The sequence below is a fragment of the Benincasa hispida genome, chromosome 4 (assembly GCF_009727055.1).
Source record: "Benincasa hispida cultivar B227 chromosome 4, ASM972705v1, whole genome shotgun sequence".
Classification (NCBI taxonomy): Eukaryota; Viridiplantae; Streptophyta; class Magnoliopsida; order Cucurbitales; family Cucurbitaceae; genus Benincasa; species Benincasa hispida.
In genome coordinates, this window is record NC_052352.1 from 26,911 (window position 1) to 50,756 (window position 23,846).

The 23,846-nt window shown below is 34.4% G+C and overlaps 1 protein-coding gene across 1 annotated transcript; it reads right to left on the reverse strand.

Annotated features, from left to right (window-relative positions):
* Positions 1-18,363: 18,363 nt before the first annotated feature.
* LOC120076372 (probable carboxylesterase 15) lies at positions 18,364-20,495 on the reverse strand. Its single transcript, XM_039030185.1, has 2 exons — positions 20,305-20,495; positions 18,364-19,665 (listed from the first exon to the last, which is right to left on the reverse strand). Exon 2 carries the CDS (start codon positions 19,654-19,656, stop codon positions 18,649-18,651), a length of 1,008 nt encoding a protein of 335 aa, XP_038886113.1. The 5' UTR covers positions 19,657-19,665; positions 20,305-20,495; the 3' UTR covers positions 18,364-18,648.
* Between the last annotated feature and the right edge of the window lie 3,351 nt (positions 20,496-23,846).

The window sequence follows — 23,846 nt, forward strand, 5'->3', positions numbered from 1 at the left end:
ATGTGTATAAGAGACAGCGTAAGGAGGTTATCTTTAACCCTCCTACAGAAGCCAGTTTTAAGTTTAAAGGGGTTGGGATCGTAGTCCTACCCAAAGTGATTTCGGCATTGAAGGCCAGTAGTCATTTGGACCAAGGAGCCTGGGGCTTTATGGCGAGTGTGGTGGACACTAGAGAGGTTGAAGTCACCTTGACTTCAGAGCCAGTAGCTGTCTCTTATACACATCTAGATGTGTATAAGAGACAGTCATACGCCCTAGTGTGTCACCATGGGGTGCACCCATTTTATTTGTGAAAAAGAAGGATGGAACGTTACGTCTATGCGCTGATTACAGAAAGCTGAACAAGATAACCGTCAAGAAAAGTAATCCCCTCCCCAAGATTGATGATTTGTTCGACCAGTTGCACGAAACTAATGTATTCTCAAAGATTGATCTTTGGTCAAGATACCATCAGCTGAGAATAAAAGACAGTGACATACCCAAGACAGCTTTTTGTTCGAGGAATGGGCATTATGAGTTCATAGTGATGTCGTTCGGTCTAACAAATGCACCAGCAGTGTTCATGGATTTGATGAATAGGGTGTTCAAGGAATTCCTCGACACCTTTGTGATTGTTTTTATTGATGACATATTGGTATATTCCAAGACAGAGGCCAAATATGAGGAGTATTTATGGAAAGTTTTGGAGACGTTGAGGGCCAATCAGCTATAAGCTAAGTTTTTTAAATGTGAATTTTGGTTAAGGCAGGTGTCCTTTCTAGGGCATGTAGTACCGAAGGAAGGTGTCTCTGTGGATCCTGCAAAGATTGAAACAGTTACGAGTTGGGCTCGTACAACCACAGTCAGTGAAGTGCGCAGTTTTCTAGGGTTAGCAAGCTAATTTAGACGATTTGTAAAGGACTTTTCTCGCATAGCCACCCTATTGACCCAGTTGACCCGAAAGGGAGCGGCTTTTGTTTGGAATGAGGCTTCTGAAAACAGTTTCCAAGGCCTCGAGCAGAGGTTGGTTTCAGCCCTAGTCCTTATAGTACCAGACGGATCAGGTGGTTTTGTCATTTATAGTGACGTGTCCAAGAAAAGGTTGGGATGCTCATTGATGCAGCAGGTCAGAGTAGTTGCTTACGCTTCACGTCAGTTAAAGAAGCATGAACAGAATTATCCCACTCACGACTTGGAATTAGCAGCAGTGGTTTTTGCTCTCAAAATCTGGAAGCATTACTTATATGGAGAGAAGATACAGATCTTCACCGACCACAAGAGTTTAAAGTACTTTTTCACTCAGAAAGAGTTGAACATGAGGAAAAGAAGATGGTTGGAACTGATGAAGGATTACGATTGTGAAATTTTGTACCACCCAGAAAAGGCAAATGTAATGGCAGATGCTCTAAGCAGAAAGGTAGCTCATTCAGCAGCCCTCACTACCAGACAGACTTCTTTGTGCAGGGAGCTAAAGAGGGCAGAGATTGTAGTGGCAGTGGGAAAGGTCACGACACAGTTAGCACAGTTGTCAGTGTGACCAAGTCTAAGGCAGAAGATTATTGATGCGCAACGAGGTGACCCTCATCTGGAGAAAAGAGTTCGTAGGATGAAGTCAGGCCAGGATGGCGAATTCTCAATATCAGCGGAAGGTGGCCTTCTTTATCGGGGAGGTTTATGCGTGCCAGCAGTTAGTGATATTAAAGATGAGTTTCTGTCAGAGGCTCATAGTTCCTTATTTTCGATTCACCCCGGCAGCACCAAGATGTATCAGGACTTGAAACGTTACTACTGGTAGAATGATATGAAAAGAGAGATTGCAGAGTTCGGTCAGTTTAAGTTGTTGGGTGCCAGCAGGTAAAACCCCGAGGCAAAAACCAGCAGGCTTGTTACAGCCATTGGGTGTACCAGAATGAAAGTGGGAGCATGTGTCTATGGACTTCATCGTAGGGTTGACACAGAAAGTCAAAGGTTTCATTGTATATGGGTTTTGGTAGACAAACTTACAAAGTTAGCACATTTCATACCTGGAAGCCCACCTTTTCAGTGAATAAGTGGGCACAGATATACATGAAGGAGGTGGTGAGATTGCACGGAGTAGCCTGTGTCCATCTGTCGGATGAGACCCTGTTTTGCGTATAAATTCTGGAAAAGTCTTTAGACAGCTTTAGGGACCCAGTTAGATTTCAGTACACGCTTTCACCCGCAGACTGATTGGCTGACAGAAGCATTGAATCAGATATTGGAAGATTATGTTGCATGTCTGTGCCACAGAGTTTTCAGGAAGTGGGTATGCTCACTTGCGTTATGGAATTTGCTTATAATAAACAGCTGCCAGTCCACTATTGAAGAATGTTACCCTTTGAGGCCTTTATAGTGGAAGAGTTACAGGTTACCTTGTGTGTTGGGATAAAGTAGGAGACATAAATTGTTCAGACCCAAATTTGGTGCAGACACAGAAGGAGACAATGCAGAAGATCAAGGCTCGTATGCAAACGGCTCAGAGCAGACAGAAGATCTATTGCCCATGTAAAATATAAGGACTGGAATTTGAGGATTGGTGTGAAAGTGTTCTTAAAGGTGGCACCCATGAAGGTATTCGAGGTTTTGGCAGGAAGGGAAGTTGAGTCCGAGATTCATTGGACCTTTCGAGGTTCTGGAGCGGGTTGGCCCTGTAGCTTACTGATTGGCATTGCCTCCAGCACTGTCTTCAGTTTATAATGTCTTTCATGTTTCGATGCTAAGGAAATATGTGACAGACCCATCCCATGTAGTTGACTTCGAGCCCTTGTAGTTGAACGATAAATTGAGCTACGAAGAGAAGCCTGTAGAGATCCTCGCCTGAGAAGTAAAGACATTGCGCCGCAGGGAAATTGCTTTTGTGAAAGTCCTGTGGCAGAATCACCAGTTCAAGTAGGATACTTGGGAGAGAGGATAAGATGAAGGCCCAGTACCTGGAGCTTTTTCAGGAATGAACTTTCAAGGACGAAAATTCTTTGAGGAGGAAAGAATATAACACCCTGTACTTTTTTTAGTATTAATGTAATTTTAATATTTTATTAGTGGAGGGCATTTTTGGAATTTTGGATTTTCAGTGTAAGTCCAGGAATTTATTTTTGACCTTGGAAATTATTACATTTGGAAATTAATGACAGGAATAAATTTCTTTTCGGGAAGGAAAGGTAGTCAATAAAATAAAGTAGAATAAGGAAAAGAATAAAATAAAAGGTATATTTTATTTCCTTATAAATTATTATTATTATTATTTATAAAACAACTTTTTTTCTTCTTCTTCCTTGCGCCACCGAAGACCTAGCCTCCCCCTTGTTTTCGTTTCTCCAACCATCATCGACGCAACTCGTGACCATGCCGCCTCCAGCCACCAGTTTTCCGCCCGACGTCGGTCCGAACCGTCTCTGCCACCGCCAACCCAGTCCGTTCCCACTGCATCGTTGCAGAGCTCAGCCCCGCCCTCCGGATCTGTGCGTCCGCTACCCCTCTGTCAGAAACCCAGCCTCGTTCGCCACTTCACGTTCTCTCCAGCTATAGACTCGCGCGACCAGAAACCCAGCTTCGTTCGCCACTCGTCCAGCCCACTGTCCGAGCCCAGCCGCCGATCTCCACTGGTCACTGTCTTCCTTCACTATCGTTCATTGGATTTCGGCGAATGTTGGTAAGTTTTTGGGTGAGATCGGTTGAGTTTTGAAGGTTTTGGGTTGCTCATTAAATTGTGGATTTTCCTTTTTGTTGATACCTAGTATATTTGGGATTTAGATCCAAGACTGAAGTACTTCAGAGTGTGCAACGTGTTGCCCAGCGGATTCCTTCGTTCGATAAGTAGTTTGGTAAGCATTATGATCCTTGTTGTTGGTTGTTGGGCACCCATTGATTATTGGACTAAAGAATGGTTTAATTTTAAGTATTCTTGAAGGTTCCAAGTTTCCATCCATTGAGTTTTAAAATCTGCTAAGAGGAGATTTTGGAGTCAAAATCTTGCGAGTGTTTGTTGATCAAGTTTCGTTTGGGTAAGTTAATTAGTGATCATTGGATTCAATTTGTATGTTTGGGTCCTGGTTCCAAGACTGAAATTTAGTATTATGTATGTATTAGGGGACTCAATTCAAGACTTATTTGGTTAGAGATCATTAGCTTGGATTAATATCTAAATTTGACTTCGAGGTAAGTAATCTTACTACTGGAACTACCCACGGGCCAGTCACTGGATGTATGCTAGCATGATGGATGAATGTTATGGTAGAATGACAACATGATGAACTAATAGTTTAGTATATGTTACGGTAGAATGACAGCATGATGAATTGATAGTTTAGTATAACCACTGTACGTTTTTGCTTGAGGATATGAAAGATGTATTTGTACACATGGATACTTGAATGCTAGCATGAGATGATATTTGATTCCATGAGGTTGTATGTGATCTATGGATATTAAGGCATGTGTGTTTGTTGTAGAGCCATGGTGTTAAAGCATATATGTATGTCATAGAGTTATTGTGATAATTATGGTGTCGAGCCTATGCTAGTGATTTCACTGATTAGTTAGAATGCCCACTAGGTTTGTGTCTCCTTCAGGATTCACCAGTTTATGTTTCCTTCGGGATTCACCAGTTCGTGTTTCCTTTGGGATTCATCAGTTATTGTGTTTCCTTCAGGATTCACAGTTCGTGTTTCCTTCGGGATTCACAAGTTATTGTGTTTCCTTCGGAATTCACCAGTTTCTGTCTCCTTCGGGATTCACCAGTTTGTGTTTCCTTTGAGATTCACCAGTTTGTGTTTCTTTCGGGATTCACCAGTTTGTGTTTCCTTCGAGATCCACCAGTTTGTGTTTCCTTCAGGATTTACTAAATTGTGTTTCCTTTGGGATTCACCAAAGGTTGTGGCCATATTTAGCTATAGTAGGATAGAACTCAGTTTTTCATGTATGTAAGTGTCCCCTGAGGACTAGGACAGTTTATATGTTCCACTAGAGGTAGGCATCTAGAGGACATAGATGCCTAACCTGACCCCAGTAGTGGGATTACTTACTGAGTATTTTATACTCATTCTTTTTCATGTTGTTATTTTAGGTAAAGGTAGAGATGCATCAGCGATGGACAAGCAGAATTCGTGATCGAGCCACTGGGACTAGTTTTATGTTTCCACTCATGATATTTAGATTTCTTTTCATGTTTTCTTAACTTTCAATTTTGATGTTTAAAACTTACTGTTTAGAATCGTTTTCAGACTTATTTATTATCATTTATGATTTATGGGTACCCTATTGGTTGTTTTTAATATTTGAATTTAATGAAAGTCTTTTGAACTTACCTTATTTAATTAGCATTTATTTCACCATGACAGAGTGTCGTTTTAAGTTCCATGCATGTATGTATTTAGTAACGGCCTAACTTAAATCCTAGGCGGTCGGGTCGTTACAGCAGAAAAAGAGAGAAAACTTCAGCTACTAAAGCTGGACGAGTGGAGATTATAGGCGTATAAGAATTCCAAAATTTACAAAGAACATACCAAGCGATGGCATAATAAGCATCTTTGCGAGAAAAACCTCAAGGCAGTTCAAAAGGTATTACTGGTCAACTCTAGGCTGCGTCTCTTTACTGAAAAACTGAAGTCACGTTGGTCCGGGCCTTTCATAATCAAGGAAGTATTCCCGCATGGAGCGGTGGAATTGACCAACGAAGATAGGACCAACACATTTAAAGTTAATGGACAAAGAGTAAAGATGTATCATGGAGGAGATTTCCAACGCGAAAAAACCTCCATTGACTTGGGTAAGCCAGAATAAAGAAGAAACACTCAGTCCCTATAATGATAAGCGACATACATTCATCAGGGACGATGTATATCCTTTTCAGTAACTTTTTAATTTTTTGTCAAGAATCTATTTTACTCTTTGCATATTTACTACTCTTTATGATTATCAACTCTTTCTTTCGTACTTCTAATTTTTTTTATTTCATCATTTTGATCGCAATAAACAAATGCGGTGGGCTTAAAACATGCGATCGGTTAAGCTTACAAAAATAATAAAAATAAATAATAAAATAAAAATATCAGTCCATTGCAATTACAATTTCAGAGAATCACAGGAAAGGATGCGATCATAATAATGCGGGTGAATCCTTCCTTGCCTCATCTTATTTCAATTTTTGTACTTCTCACTTTCAATTTAATATTGTTGAATTCTACTATCGCATTCTCTCTCGTTTGGCTCAATCCTGAATTTTTTATTACTTTATTTGATCGCCGCATTCATTCTGTACCATTATGACTTCAATGATGAAATATATGCTTCTTTTCTTATTACATGAACTAGCGTCAGATTAAATTTCAGGACAATCGATTCATGAAACATTTCTAAAATTTAGTGGTCTACCAAGTTTACTTCAAAATTATTTTTCCAAAATTTTCTAAGTCCATCGCATGAATTATTTCGTCTCCAATAATGAGAGCATTGATGTTAAATTTTTTTTTTTTTTTTTTTGGGGGGGGGGGGCTATTTTTCGCCTTGTTATTTTCAGATTTTCAATTTAACAGAAAAAAAAAATAAAGAGAAAGAAAAATACTATATAACGTTGAGATCAGATCCTGCTCATAGTTAGATATTTGCATGACACTCGTGGGGGCAAACTAAAACGAAGGTAGGAATCGTGATCAATGCAGAAGCTAAGTGATTACAACTCCGCTGCCAAATAAAGAGATGGGCATAAGTTTTGACTGAAAAGAGTATTTCGCTCGTAGTTGGATGTTCGCATGACACCCGTAGGGGCAAACCAAAATGAAGGTTGGGCACTCGGATCAGCGCAAGATCACAAAATGAATATCTGAATCATGCGAAGGCCAAAATCAATTGAACATCCCGGTTTGATAAAGTTTGAAATAAATCATGCGATGTCCTGGGAAATAAGCAAAGATTTTTTTGAAGAATAAGCTCGTGGTCTCTAAAGATTAGAAATATTTTAGGAAAAGATTAGGATAGAAATTAATAAGGCATTAGTACAGCAATTTGAATAAGGCATCATGAGAAGCCTAGGCAGGGTGAAAGCGATTAAAATTTTGAGAAATCTTTAGTTTTATGCTTGAGGGCAAGCATTATTTTAAATTTGGGGGTGTGACAACTGGTAAAAATACAAGTTATTAAAGCTCAAATTATTAAAACAATGGGAGAATGCGATGTTGAAATAGGCAATATTATGATTGAGTGCACCAAACTAAAAGAAATTGCGATCGCTAATGCTTATCACATAAAAGCAGTTAAATTGCATTATTCTATGCAGGTACAATGCGATGGCACGTCTGAAATTTCAATCTAAGGGAATAATGCGATGGCACATTTGATTTTGCGATCCAATAGCACTTCAAAGATGATCGCGTAAAGACCTTACATAAAGGCGATAGCATAATAAAGCATGATAGAACGTAAAACTGATAATAGTCAATTCTGAAATACAGTTGACGGTCGTTGAAGACCATACCATTGCAAATACATTGAACTTCCGGTGACTTTTAGACTACGCAACAGGGTATGGAAATTAATGCTGCCCATCCACACAATCATTAGTGAGAAGAATTGCTTTGCTTAGAAATCTATAAATACCCAATGTTACCACACCAGAGAGAAAGCGCGAGGAAGGAGGCGAAGCCGAGGGAAGGGAATTACTTTTTCGGATAGATCGAGAGACTGCCAGAAACAACACAGAGGAGAGACACCCAACCTTCGAGAGAGCAAGATTCTACAATTCGGGAAAGAGTTGAAGTGATAAGAGCAGTGTAAAAAGTAAGAGGAAGCAAGACATAGCTTACCTGGCTTGATACTTCTTACTCCATTTATTGTTTTGTACTCAAGACTTTATTTGCAACAATGGAAATTTCATTTCAATTTATGATCAGTCTCTTCACACCATGCATGAGTAACTAAATTTGTGAATGGGTTGAGAAGTATTTAGCTGGCATGACTTAAGCTATGCACTTTATGCGATCATCTTGTCTTATGTATGCTTTATTCATCATTTGGAGTACTTGAAAAAGTAAACTAAAGACAGCTTGAGAGAGTCAGATTAGATCGCATAAGAAAGAGTATAGACTTAGAAATAAGTTCTATCTGCTACATTCTATACACATTGCATGCATCCTAGAAATAGGAAATGTGGCATTATGCATTGAGAAATGTAGTGCTTAATATTTGTGATAGCATGATTGCATGAGTTGTACAAAATCTTAAGAAATGCTAGCTAAATTTCTTCTCAACCCCCTCATCACATACTTGTCACAACACCACTATTTCATTGCTCCGCATTTAGTTCCATCGCATTAAAAAAAAATTAATTAAATCACCATCTATTTCTTTATCACTATCGCAATAGAATCAAAGAGTCTATCGCATATCTATTTAGTAAACCCTGCATTCGACCCTGGACTTACCAAGACCCTAAGAAGGCTTATACTTGGCTTTGTTAGGAAAACTTGTATGATCATCGCATCCATACATCCCTACATCGCATGATAAATCAACTCATCAGCTATCGATGATGGTTGCTATCAGCGATAGCTTTCAATTTGAAAAAAAATAATACAATCTTGAAATATTAGCTTTTAATTTGTTGTCAATTATCAGTAGCTATCATTGATTCACTTTCATCAATTGGAATCAACTTTGAAATATCAATGCTCAAGGCTATCAGTGGTTATCAATGGTAGATTTATAAATTGTGATCAACTTTGAAAGAAGACCAACAACTTTGATTACCATAGTAGCTATCACTAATAATCTTTTATCATAGCTGTCACTAATAGTAGCTATCAGTCGCTATCACTGATAGACTTTCATCAATTAGAATCAACTTTAAAATATTAACACTTAAGGCTATCAATGATAAACTTCTATAACTGGTTATCATCTTTGAAAGAAACTCGATATATAGATATTACCTAAGTTCTATCACTGATATCATTAACATCACTCATATTGTGGTTATCAGTGATAGCTTCTTTCACTGATAACAACACTGATAAGATGCTATCAATGATCTCACTGATATCATGCTATCAGTGATAGTTCTCTATCATCGATAACGTGCAATCAGCGGTAGCTTCTATCACCGATAAAGTGCTATAAGGTAACTTCTATCACCGATAACGTGTTATTGGATAGCTTCTATCATCGATAACATACTACTAGTATTAGCTTCTGTCACTGGTAACATGCTATCAGTAGTAGCTTCTATCAATCATAGCCACTGAACACCTTTTTACCCATTTCTTGTCCTTCCTAAATATTTATAAGTCCCTTTTCTTTTCGATGATAGCTTCTATTGTTGATAATCATGTTATTAGATATAACTTCTAGGCATTCCACTTACATTTTAGTTTGAGATTCAACTTTATTAATTAAATCCATTAATTTGGCTATCAATGATAGATTTCTATAAGTGGCTATTAACTATGAAAATATAATCGAAGATTAAGCTATCAATGATAGAAAATATTAGTGACTATCACTGATAGACTTTCATTTGCTATTTATATTTATTATCTATTATAATAATCAAACTTGCTTGTTGGTGTTAAGTCACTTATGAATTGAGTACTTTCAAGTATTGGGTATGAAATTCAGCCTCATAATTCTTGTAAAAAAAGGGGAAGAAGAAAAAATTCAAATAAAGGAAAGAAAAGTTTTTAAAATAAGAGAAAGAGAAGAAACAAAAACGGAAGAAATGAAAGAAAATTAAATAGAAAAAAGAAGCAAAAATCAAAGAAAAAATAAAAACAAGGAATAAGCAAAAATTGAAGAAAAAAAAATTAAAAAAGAAAAAAGGAAAAAAGAATGAAATGAAAGAAAATAAAAAATAAAGGAAACAAAAAGAAAGGAAATTTAAGGAAAAGAAAGAAAATAAAAAAAAAATAAAAGAAATAAGCAAAAATCGGATAAAAGAAAGAATAAAATAAAATAAAAGTGAAGAAGAAAAGAAAATGAAAAAATGAAAAAAAAAAAAAAAGAAGCAAAAATCCAAGAAAATAAAGGAAATAAAAAGACTAAAAAAAGGTGTCTAGCAAGATATGACAAGAGATGGCAAAATTGAAAATTAAAAAATATTTAAAAATTGACTAATCAACTCATCTATATTTACAAATATTTTAAAGATATAATATATTTTTAGATTTTTTATCTTATTCTACTATGTATTACAAATATCTTATTATAAAATCACGTTTAGTATTTAATTCTCTTTAAAAAAAATTATTAGTTTTTAACCTTTAATTTTTTTTATATTAACTAAAATTATGATATATCTAAACATATTTATAAATAATATTGAAAGTTTTATTTTTTTTAAACATGTGATGAACTATATATATACATATATACATATTTTGGTTGGCTTAATGATAAGCTTATTGGTCAACTTGATGGGTTGATCCAAATAGGGGAATTGGAGTGTATGGCAAAATTTAATGTTTTATTTTGAAAAATGGCAAAACCACTCAGGAATAAGATTTATGACAATTCACGTGACAAGCACATGACCACACATTTCTAAGTCTCTAATTTGTCCTTGTTGGTTTCGTAGTAGTTGTTGTTGATGAAACTACAAATACTAGGTTATTGTAGAATAAAAAATAGGATCGAGTTATGTATACAAAATAATCAATTGCTCTCCTAATTTTGGCCATGTTGTTAACATAATCTCCATATTTTATTATTATTTTAGATTATGTTTAACCACTTTTTGAGTCACATATTCCATCAAATTCATCGTTCCAACAATTTGAAAAATATATCCAAGGTAAAAAAAATTCCTCCATTAAGGAGTTAATTATATTTCGTTTGACAATGTATCGGGTTGTTTCTGTCAATTTAAATATTGTTGAAGATAAAGAATTGTAGAATAAAAATCAGGGTCGAGTTATATATATACAGGTAATTGCTATGCTGATATTTCTTAACAACAACTGTCCTCCTAATTTTGCTTTTAGCATAATCTCCATATTTTATTATTATTTTAGATTTTGTTTAACCACTCCTTAAATAAATCTCACCTTAATTAAATATACAGATTTTTCTACCAAATTTATACTTTAAATATCTATATATTATTAAATTTCATTTTATCCATATATTTTATTCAAATCTTTGAATGGTTTTTCATTATTTTATACGGATTCAATTTTATTCAAATCTTTGAATTATTTTTCATAATTTTATATATACATTCTTAATAAATTAGTTGTACATTCTTATATTCTTAATAAATTAGTTTTATATACTGTATTTGTTATTATTTTAACGATTTGAAAAAAAGAAATATGTAAAAAAATGGCCATAACTTTATGTTCATGGATTTAGGTTTTGTTTTGGTGGTTGTTTTTTAACAAGCTACTGTTTTTGCCATGACTTTACAACGAATTAGACTCCTTTCTATGGTCGATGGGATGAGAATTCTCACTACCACGATTTTAGAAATTTTGAGGCGCATATTCTATCAAATTCATCGTTCCAACAATTTATGATATATATGCAAAGTAAAAAAATTTCCTCTGTTGAGTTATTTATATTTCGTTTGACAATATACAAACCGAATTGGTTCTGTCAATTTGAATATTATTGAAAATAAAGATATTTTGTGGTTGATGTTAGTTTTATTAGAGTTTTCAAATTGATGAAACTACAACAACTATCTCCTAATTTTGGTAAAGTAGTTAACATAATCTCCATATTTTATTATTATTTTAGATTCTGTTTAACCAGTTTCCGAATTAATCTCACCTTAATTAAATATACAAATTTTTTTACCAAATTTATATTTTAAATATCCATAATTTATTAAATTTTATTTTATCCATAGATTTTATTCAAATCTTTGAATGGTTTTTCATTATTTTATACATATTCAATTTTATTCAAATCTTTGAATTATTTCTTATAATTTTATACATACATTCTTAATAAATTAGTTGTACATTCTCATATTATTAATAAATTAGTTTTATATACTGTTTTTGCTATTATTTTAACTATTTGGAAAAAAGAAATATCACCTCGTAAAAAATTGGTCATAACTTTTGTTACTCACACGAAAGTGTTTATCGATTTATATTTTGTTATGGTTTCTTTCACAAGCTACTGTTTTTGCTATGACTTTACAACGGATTAACTCCTCTTTGATGGTCGATGGGATGAGAATTCTCACTTCTATAGAATATATCCTAGGTAAAAAAAAAAATTCCTCCGTTGAATTAACTATATTTCGTTTGACAATGTACTGGATTAGTTCCGTCAATTTGAATATTGTCAAAAATAAATATATTTTGTGGTTGATTTCTGTTTTATCAATCCCCAAATTAAAAAAATTACAAATACCAGGTAATTGTAGAATAAAAAACAGAGTGAGTTAAGTATATAGGTTAATTGTTGATATTCCTTAACAACAACTACCCTCATAATTTTGGTTAACATAATCTCCATATTTTATTTTAGATTCTATTTAACCACTCCTCGAATGAATCTCACCTTAATTAAATATCCAGATTTTTTTACCAAATTATATTTTAAATATATATATATTATTAAATATTATTTTATCCGTATATTTTATTCAAATCTTTGAATGGTTTTTCATTAGTATTCAATTTTATTCAAATCTTTGAGTTGTTTTTCATAATTTTATACATAATAAATTAATTGCATATTCTCATATTCTTAATATATTAGTTTTATATACTATTTTTGCTATTATCTTAATGATTTGGAAAAAAGAAATATCACTCTGTAAAAAAATGACCATGACTTTTGTTACTCATATAGAGTGTTCATCGATTTAAGTTTTATCGTGGTTTCTTTAACAAGTTATTGTTTTTGCTATAACTTTACAATAGATTAGACTCCTCTTTGATGATCGATAGGATGAGAATTCTCACTACCATGATCTTCGAAATTTTGAGGTGCATATTCCATCAAATTCATGGTTCCAACAATTTTTGGAACAGATCCAAAGTAAATTTTTTCGCTCCGTGAGTTAACTATATCTCGTTTGATAATGTATCGGATTGGTTATACCAATTTGAATCTTATTAGGATTGTTGAGGATGAAGATATTTTTTTATCAAAGTCCCCCAAATTGATTTATTTGTAATGGTTGACCATGACTCATCTTTTGTCCCGAACATTGGAAATACACTGTATTTGAATAATGAATTAGAAGACATTAATCATTCTTCCCAACCTACTAAGGGCAAAGAAAGCAATTTATTTCTTATACACGTGATTAGACACTTTGTCAGAACGCATTGTGTGTAATAGTTGTCTAGGTAGAGTGTCTTTGTTGTTTTCAAACGGTTTTGAAACTCTCACACCTTTAGATTTCCATGTGGGTGTAATTTTGACAATGTTAATCATTATTTTTTAATTTTATAATCTGTTTTGCTATTTTTACAATTTTTAAAATTTTTTGTTATTTATCCAAATGAAAACTTAAATTTTGCTATTTATCTAGTCAGTCCATCTAAATATGACTTAAATGGACCGACCTAAATTTCAAAATAATGATCCAAATGAAATTCAATCCAATAAACAAATAGGCTAGGTTCGGTTAGGTTGATCAAAGTTGACTTTGGGCCGAACTTGAATTGAGTCTAAGCCCTTTGATGAGGTTGACTTTGATTTCTATACATTTAACTTTAGTTCATTTTGCTTTTATAATTTTAAAGTGCTCTCTTTGATCCTTTTAACATTTTTTTATACTTAAAAAAAGTAACTATTTTTCCCTTAAATACAAACAGGCCAAGATGGTTGCTTTTTAAAAGTTTAAGGACCAAAATGAACAAAAGTTCAAAGTACAATAACCAAAATAAACATTTTGAAATTACAGGAGCCAAAATGAAAGCATTGAGAATAAAATGAACATTTTGAAAATATAGAGATCAAAATGGACAACACCTAAAAGTACAAAGACCAAGGTAGTAATTAAACATTTTTCTAAAAACAATTTATGTTAAAATTTTGCATATAGAAATCAAAATCATCCTTACTTTTAAAGTCAAATTACCAAAATAAATATTATGAATTGAAATTATATGATTAAATTAAACATTTTAAAAATACAAAAAATAGTTTGAAATAAAGGAGAAAGTAACCATAGTATTTAAAGTTACGGATAGGATAGGGTGAAGGTAATTAGATAGTAGGGGTAATATTTGATAAATGCTACCATGAAAAACCCATAGGTGAGAAAATTGACCAAGTACAACGTCATCAACTAGGGTTGGAAACGGGGTCGGGGTCCCCCATCCCCGGCCCCGTGGGGGAAATTGTGCCTCATCTCTGCTCCTGTCCCTGCTATTTGAAGGCAGGAACGGGGGCGGGGATTCCCCGTCGGGGAAACGGGGTCCCATTCCTCGTTTCTCCACAAGGATTCTTCGTGGCAGACTTCAACAAAGGGGAGGGATGAGCGAGAGGGGAGAGATGAGCGAGAGCGAGAAGGGAGGGATGAGCAAGAGCGAGAGGGGAGGATGAGAGAGAGCGAGAGGGGAGGATGCAAAGAGCGAGAGGGAGGGATGAGCGAGAGTGAGAGGGAGGGATGAGCGAGAGTGAGAGGGAACTGAGGAAGGATAAAAATATATATAAATTCGGGGTCGAGAATTAATTGGGGTTAGGGCGGGGATACTGTCCCCATCCCCGTCCCGTCCTCGAACGGGACCCCGAATAAATTCTCCGGTTTGACCCCATCCCCGGTCAAATCAGAGAATCCCCGCCCCATTGGGTTTTTTTGCCAACCCTATCACCAACGAGAAAATTGTTGGAGTGGGCCAAGCTAGCTCATCAAACTTCGATATCTAGGTTCTATTTAGATGGACTAAAAAATATATATTTTTTCAAAAGGTCATTATCATTTAAACTATTCTGATAAAAATTATTTAAAATCCACTTTAAGAGTGTTTCAAAAATTATTTCGAGGGGGTTAAATATTATAATTTTCTTTTTAAAATGTCTTATTTTGAAAATTAAATATTTGAAAAGTTAAACCAAATGCATTCTTAATTTGCGTTTGGATCCTTAGTCTTTGTAACATCCAGAATTTTTCAGGTAATTTTTATTAAATTATCTTAAAACATTTGGGCGTTATTTTAATAAAATGGGACTAAAAATTTAGTTTCGAAGACAAGATAATTAATTTAAAAATTATTTATACAAAAATTGGAATTTTAATTCAATTTGAGGGAAAATTGGATTAATTTACTTGGGAAAAAAAGTGTGATTTTATATTCATTAAATATTTGGAAAGAAATAATTTATCTCAACTATTGGATGGTATATTCTCTTTAATTTTGGTTTGGAGCCAAAATTAAATTAATTGAAGAAGTTAATTGGTTTGAGATTAATTTGATAAGAGATTTGAAAATAAAGAAAATGAAAAGATTTGGAAAAGATTTGATAAGAGATTTAGAATTTTTTAGATTATTTTGAATAAAGATTTGGAATTTTTGGATTATTTTAGAATTTCAATCTGAGGTAAGTGTGTTTCTACTAGTTCACCTTCAAATCAGTCGTCCCTACCACTTGAACTGTCTATTTTAGATTGATTGGCTGTTTATTCTAGACTGATTGGACTGCTTATCTTAGACTGAATGGACTATTTGATTTAATGAGATTGAATGTTGAACTATTTTGACTGTGATGATATGTAAAGTTGACTGAGGACGTACTTGTAATTTTCCCCTAAGATAAACGTTTATAATTATAACAAATGAGTTATATGTTAACTGATGTATGCTAAGTTTAAATAATTCTTGTTAACTTTTCTTATCTAGGCAGGTGTACACATACAATTGATTGTGTGCTCCTTCGGGTCCACACCATGACTGTATATGTGCACATTTATGACTAATTTGTGGACCTTCGGGTTACGCACTATGACTGATGTATGTTCCTTCGGATTCATGTTTATGATTTGTGGACCTTCAGGTTACATACTATGACTGATGCATGTTTCTTTGGGTTCATGTTTACAACTAATTTGTGGACCTTTGAGTTACACAATATGACGAATGCATGTTTCTTTGGGTTCATGTTTACGACTGATTTGTGGACTTTCGGGTTACACACTATGGCTTATGCGTGTTCCTTCGGGATCACTTTTATGACTGATAGATGATTTTTCGAGATCACTCCGACTAATATGATATGAGTATATACCGATGCCTAGATAAACTAGTTAATAGGTAACCCAGAGGGCCCAGTAGTGGGTCACTTACTGAGTATTGATATAATCACTCTTCCTCCTTTATGTTTTTCAGGCAACAACAGGAATGGACTGGCGAGGGACTCGTGATAGAGCCATAAAGGGTAATAGAAAACACTTCGCACAATTCATGTTTTGTTTTTGTTTACCTATTTTGATGTTTTATTTTTATTTTATTTGAGTTGGTTGACAGATGACATGTTTTATTATTTTGGTTTTGGAATATTGTCTTTTTTGTAAACTTTTTTTTAATCCCAACTAAGTGTGTCGATTATTGAATTTATTATTAAATTAATATTTCAGTTCAAATTGGTCATTCATTCATGTTTTCACTGAATTTATGTTATGACGATCAAAATGTTTTGAATGAAAATAAGTATTTAGTCATAACTATCCATGTTAGAGTATTCGAAGAGTCGGGTCGTTACCGTCTTTGATATTATCATTAAGGACTTTCCTATCATTAAATTTTGAGACTTTTAACAATATAAATGGCAAAAAAAAAAAAAAAAAGAAAAGAAGAAAAGAAGAAGAAGAAGAAGAAGAAGAAGAAGAAGAAGAAGAAGAAGAAGAAAGAAAGAAGAAGATAACACCAGTTCTTGATTATGATGCTGAAAACTAAAAGAAATAGTTGTGAATAAAGCCAAAAGAATCAAAATTAATTGAGCGAAAGAGGAAAGATAAGTATATGATCAGAAACTTGAAATTTAAAAATTTTACCGAATCAATGTATAAAAAAAAAAACAAAATATCTACACAGAAAATCTAAAGAAAAAAAAAAGATATACAACTTTGAAAAATCAATTAACGAAATATTAGTCGACAAAATGTTGGAATACCCTTTCGTAAAAATACAGGAGCATTACAACTTAATTCATTAGAAAAAAAAAAAGGGTAAACCTAAGCTAGTAATTTGCAACTTCTAAGGTTGAATGGTTGCATAATTAGATATTATTTATTTTTCCCTTTTCTTTTGCATGAATCACATTTGTTCAGTGGAGTTGTGGGCCTTGTGGCTAATATTCAACCATTAAAATAAAATAGTTTGCTTTTTCTTTTGATTTTTACAAGTAAAGGTCAAGTCTTTGTCCCTTGAAATTTGCTCCACACAGAATAGCGTGTGAATGAGACCTTTTATTATTTCCACTAACCTCTTTTACAGCCCATTGCAACTTGAAAGGACATTTTGTAAAGTTATTTTGCATGAATTTTGGAATCTCTCTTTTCCTACCAAATTTATGTTGACAATGATCATGCAAGTCCCTGCACTGTCCTATAGCAAAACTTTTTAGAAAAGAGTGCATGTTCTTTTGACTTTTTCTTTATATTGGTTATCACATGCACGGTTTAAAATGTGTTTGTCGATAGATATTTCTGAAAGGAATTGTAAAATTAAAAAATTAAAAAAAGTTATATTAATAATAGATTTTATACTCTTTTTGAAACAGGTTAAAAGATTTATTACAGTCCGTGAGCTTTTGTTGTTGTTTTTTTCATTATAGGTAGATTTTTTTAATAATATAATAGAAACGTCAATTTATAGTCACTCACATCGATCTCAAGAAAGTGTGAAAATATCATTGTGTTGATGGAAAGTTAAAGACTAAATTTAAAGACTCTATTTTTCGTAAATGATGTATATATAGATTAATATATATGTTATGAACTATTAACCATATGTATATAAAACATTAATTATAATCTCAATTAAAAGATCAAATATTCAAATTTTTTTTTTTCTACCGGTTAAACTTGTTTTTTTTCAAACCTCAAAATTTGGAAGGATTTCAAATGAAAAAAAGAATGATTTTCGTTTTAATGTAAAAAAAGAAAAAACGTTACAAACAAAAAAAATGTCGGATTTATATGATTTAAAAGTAAATTACTTATTTAACCTTGTCATGTTCTCATTTTCAATTAACAAATCATAATTGAAAACCTAAATTAGTAAATTTTTAATCTTTTTCTTTTTGAATTATCATCACAAATATAAAATTATAAATATATTCGTTTTAAAATTTTCAAATTCCAAATAAAGCAAAAGATTTGAAATCATTTTCGATTTCAAGGAACTTTCTCAAGGAAAGAAAAAAAAATGAACTAAATGATAATGAAAAATATAACTAGATATATAATTTTTTTCCCCAATAATTATTTTATTTATTAATTTTTTTTAGTAAACCTATAATTTAAATTGGAACTTTGGACTATAGACTTTTCCAGAAAATATAACCTTTGGATTTAAGACTAAACTTACAATTTGTATAATTTTTTAAGATTTATACATAAAAAAAGAAGGTAAGATCGATCTTAAATTCTCCACTGCCAGCTTGTTGATAAGGACTACCATTATTCACCAGAAACTTGATACAATTCACCGTCCACGACGGAGGTATGCAAAGATTCACCGGAAAACGCTGCTAATGTTGCTTTATAAATCGAGCAATTCCGGCGAAGAGGTGGTCCGATTCAGCAGCTGTTTCTGGGTCCATTTTCATGGCGATCTTGTTCAAATAGAAGCTATGTCCCATTCCTTTGCTCATTAAAAGCTCCACTTCTTTATTTGCTACCTTCATTGCTTTGTAATACTCCATTTCAGTGTCGATTATCAGATCCTTATCTGCAATGCACAGTAAAAACGGCGGCAGATTTAGCCTTTCGAGCGGCGGCGCGTCGATTCCCATCGGACATGTAATCGGATGATCCTTTGAACTCCCCACCGGTAATGCGAGGCTCAGAAATTTGTCTACCATATCCAGAGTCAAGAATGGCGATTGTGGATTCTCCATCTCTGATTTGCTTCGTTTTGCTCGGACAAAACCAGGATGAATCGGAATCCCACCAGCTAGTTTCAGCGGAGTAAGATCGGTTTCTCCGGCTAGGGCAGCGACAGAGTGAACGAGATTTCCGCCAGAGCTATCTCCGATTAGGAAAACGCGGTTGAAATCCGCGTTTTCGACTATCCACGGCTCGATTTCGTTACCGAGAGCCACCGATTGCAACCACTTGAGAGCGGAGAAGCCGTCGTCGATCGCCGCTGGAAGACGGTGCTCTGGCGCTCGACGGAGATAAACAGAGACACAAATTGCTTCGGCAGATCTAACAAGGTTAGTGTAAGTATGATAATACATAAACCAATCTGCTTCGCTAATACAAAATCCACCGCCATGAAAATGAACGATAACTGGCAGTTTCTTTCCGCGGCCGCATTTCACCTCCGGTAAATAGATTCTAACACGGAGACCAGAGTTCTGATCAATCACCAAGTCACGAACGGCGACTCCATCGATGAAGTCGTCATGAGGCGGCACAGACTCCGCGACGAACTTCACCTCCGGCGGTCCGGTCCAAGTCCGGTCGACGGAGCCATCGTCGAAGAGTCTAAGCCAACCGGAAACGTCGAGAATTAGGCTCTTCTCTTTCGTCATCGGATCTCTCTGAACAAAAACAGAGTTTCAGGAAAAAGAAAACGATGGAATTATAGAAAAGAAATTGGGAAGAAGAAAATATGATGGAGAGAAATTAGAAAGAAGTTTATATAACAACTGAGAATTGGAATCAAATGAAATGAAGAAGGAATTGGCGACGCAATTTTCAGGTTAGTTCGTCTGTAAATCATTTAAACTTCACAAAATTAAAAGTCTTACAAACTTTTTTTAAGTCACAATTTGTAAACTTCACAATCATTTATCTGTAATTCGATTCCATAAAATAATAATAAACAAATAAATTGTTTCAAACAACTTAGCCGGGCCCGTTGTTAGGAACAATTTATTTTCTTAATTGTTTTAATTATTTTCTTATTCACATATTATTTACTCTACAAAAACGAAACTATTTTCTATTAGGTTGTAGATATTTTTATTTTTATTCTTTTGTTTAGTTACCAAAACATGTAGGGTTTTAGTTTTTTTTTAAAATTGAAAACTAAAAACCAAAAACCAAAACAAAAAAGAAAGGTTTATCAAAGAGATCCTGCACAATTGAAATTTTAGCCAATGAGGAAAGATGGAAATTAAATGTGAAAGCAAAACAAATAACTTAAAGAGTTTTGAATTGAATTCCAAACAGCTCACCTTTTTCAATCCAACTTGTTTTCTCCTTTTTCAAGGAAAATCAAACTATTACAATCCTAACCGTTAGAAATTAAGTGCAAACGATAGAAACAAGCAGTAGACTATCTATTCAAAAAGATAAAGTAGAGGGTAAACTAAGAAACTAGAAACTTCATAGAACTTTATGTGTTGCAACCAAGATGGAGGATTTTGGAATTTTTCCTATTTCAAACTTTCTTTTTCCTCATCAAGATCACAAAACTTATTGGACGATCATTTGCAAGATTAAGCTTGGTTTTGTTATACCTACTTTAAGGTAAATACATTCCATTTATCTTCAAATATCTTAAGAGTCAGTTTGAATTGACTTGAGAAAAAAAATATTTTTTAAAAAAATCATTTTTATTTAAATATTTTTAATAAAAACCCATTAAAATACATTCAAAAAACTATCTGGAATGATTGTCAAATATTTTAAATTCTTCTAAAATGACATTTTTTTAATAAAAAAAATAAACGTTTGAAAATGTATTCCAAATACACTCTAAACTTAGTAGATAGATAATCTTTAAAAATGAGAACTATATATAATGTATTTTAGTATAAACTTGACTTAAATTAATATGGGCTAAAGGATAAGTTTAATTTTTCTATAATATTCAACTCCTTTTTAGATTCACAAATTTTGTTGACTTAAAATTAGAAGTCCATGGTCTTGTAAATAGGTCTTTGATAATAGCTTTAAAAAAAAAATTCTCGTAAATGAACGGAACCTATTAAACCATCGATAGTTTAAAAAGATATTAGATATTTATTTATAAATTTAAAATGTGGTTGAAGTGTCTAATGGAAATTTTTTCAGGTACTTCCGGACAAGCATTTTCCAATTCCCAATATTTTATTTTATAAATGGTTCCGAAAAGGAAAAATAGTAGGGACAGAAAGACCCGCATAATTTCTGGTAGATTACGAGGAAATTCGTTAGAAATTGTTCAGATTATTTTAAAATAAATGGGTCAATTGTCAAAAAGCATGGTATAATAATTTATCATTTTTCTAACAATAGAGTGAGGAAGTTTTATAGCAACCGAAGTGATTAAATAAATTAATTGGGTTCTTTCCGAAATTGTCTTTTTTTTTTTTTCTTTTTGATAATAAATATATATTAAAAAACTAACCAAAAAGTCCAATACAAACGCTTGTCACTAATAGCAAAGAAGAAACAAATAAGCAAAGTAAAAAGACCCCTACCAACTTCTAGAAAGGATGAAGAGAGGTTTGCAGAACTATATCCAAACTTACCAAAAGAAACCGCGGCATGAGCTGCTGCCCCATTCATCAATCTCAGACACCAAACGAATGACACGACCTAATAGCCTCAGACAAGGAGACAATCTCCTCTACTAAATTACTCATTTCAAAAAATCTCGGCCCTCATGGCTAATGTCATTGACAAGATCAACACAGTCTGATTCCACAATCAAAGGAAGAAAATAACCATCACTAACCCAAAGCAAGAGATCAGACAGCCTCCTGACAACAACTAATAAAATAGCTATTCAATTTCAATATATGTAATTTTTTCATTTCTTCTTCTTTTCATTTTTTCTATTACCATTTTATTGTCTCTCTCTTGGTTGTTATTGGTTTCTATCAATGTGTGATAAATGGCATATATACATTAATAAATATTAGTACCGTGGCTCCAATCATAGTGGTCGAGCCGTTTCATTTTCCACAGAGTTTTCTTCTTCCTTTTCTTCTTCCTTTTCTTTCTTTCATGGTATCAGAGTTATAAGCATCCTCCTCCTTCGCTTCCATGACGTCAAGCTCAGGAACATCAGAAGAAGACTCAGCTCAATCGGTGATGTCGATTCCAGGTATTCAATCGACCAACCCACCCCCTCCTATTCGAAATCCGATCTCCCTCCCCAATATGGTCCTCCACCGTCACACTTTCATCCACGGTACGCCGGTTTTCCTGCCCATCACTCCTTTCCAACCCAAGTACCACATAATCCCTTCTCCACCTTCCCATCCCCGCAATCACCGGTAGCAAACTTTCCTCACATGTCTAAATCCCTCACGGTCAAACTCTAACGATTCCAACTACCTCCTCTGGAAAAACCAGCTTCTCAACTTGATCATGGGCTACGGCCTTGAAAGCTTCATCGACGACACCTATCCTCAACCTCCAAAGTATCTCGACCCTCAGCAAACACACATCAACCCTCACTTTTCTTATTGGCAAAAATGCAATCGCACCATTATAAGCTGATTCTACTCCTCACTAAATAAAGATAAGATGGGCGAAATCATTGGCTATGAATCAACATTGGAAATTTGGGAAGCCCTTCGCACAGTCTACAAATCATCCTCAACAACTCGAATCATGGGACTCAGATCTCAACTGCAAAGAATAAAGAAGGATGGCCTCACCGTATCCCAGTACCTAGCTCAAATCAAAGACGTTGTCGAGAAGTTTGTTGCCATCGGTGAACCTCTGTCTTATCGCAACCACCTCAGCTATACCCTCGAAGGACTGGTAACGAATACAATCCTTTGTAACTTCTATTCAAAATAGAACTGATCGCCCTTCTATTGCTGATGTTCGCAGCCTCCTCATTGCATATGTTCTCGTTTGGAAAAACAAACTGCCATAGATCAACTCCAACTTGTCCAAGCCAATGCCGCCCACCTTTCTCTCAACTCTTAGAATCGACGTCTACAGTGGCAAGAAAATAGCAGACCACCTTTCAGGCCCCCCTCTCCCAAGCATTCTTCATAATCCACCCTTTTCCCCTGCTACTACTGACTATACTGTCATTCGACCCCCTGCTCGAAATCAGCGATCATCTCCTAACCAACCACCCAACTTCTCCAATCGCCCTCAATTCCAAATTTGCAACAAACTTGGTCATACAGCCTTAGCTTGTTACAACATTGACAACCCCAAATACAGAACTATTCACCCTCCCCAAGCTCATCTCACTCAAACTGTTCCAACCACCAGCCAACCTTTGTCTTATGTAACTTCCTCCCTTGCATCCAAAACCAACCATCCTGATGAAGGCTGGTACATGGACTCTAGAGCCACTCACCACATGACCCCTGATCTGTCCAACATACAACAGGCTACTCCATATTATGGTAGTGAACAAGTTGTGATAGACAATGGCAAGTCTCTTCCCATTTCTCACACTGGCTCTTCCCATTTTCTCTCCCCCCTCTCCAACACCCATGTACATCTCCACTCTGTCCTCTACACTCCTTCCCTCGAAATCTTATTAGCATTGGTCGTTTATGTTATGAAAATCATGCTTATGTTGAATTTTTCCATGACTCATTTGTTGTGAAGGATCTTCGAACCAAGAATCCACTCCTCCGGGGCATACTTGATCGTGGACTCTACAAACTCTCTATCAATCCAGCAACTCCAAGTTCATCCAACTCCTACTTCCATCCCACGGCTCTTGTTTCAACACTTACTGATGTCTCCCTGTGGCATCGCCGCTTAGGGCACCCTTTCATTCCAATAGTTCAATCAGTTTTGTCTAAATGTA

Excerpts from the sequence above, each read along its gene's own strand:
- LOC120076372 (XM_039030185.1), bottom strand. The coding sequence starts at position 19,656 with ATGACGAAAGAGAAGAGCCTAATTCTCGACGTTTCCGGTTGGCTTAGA.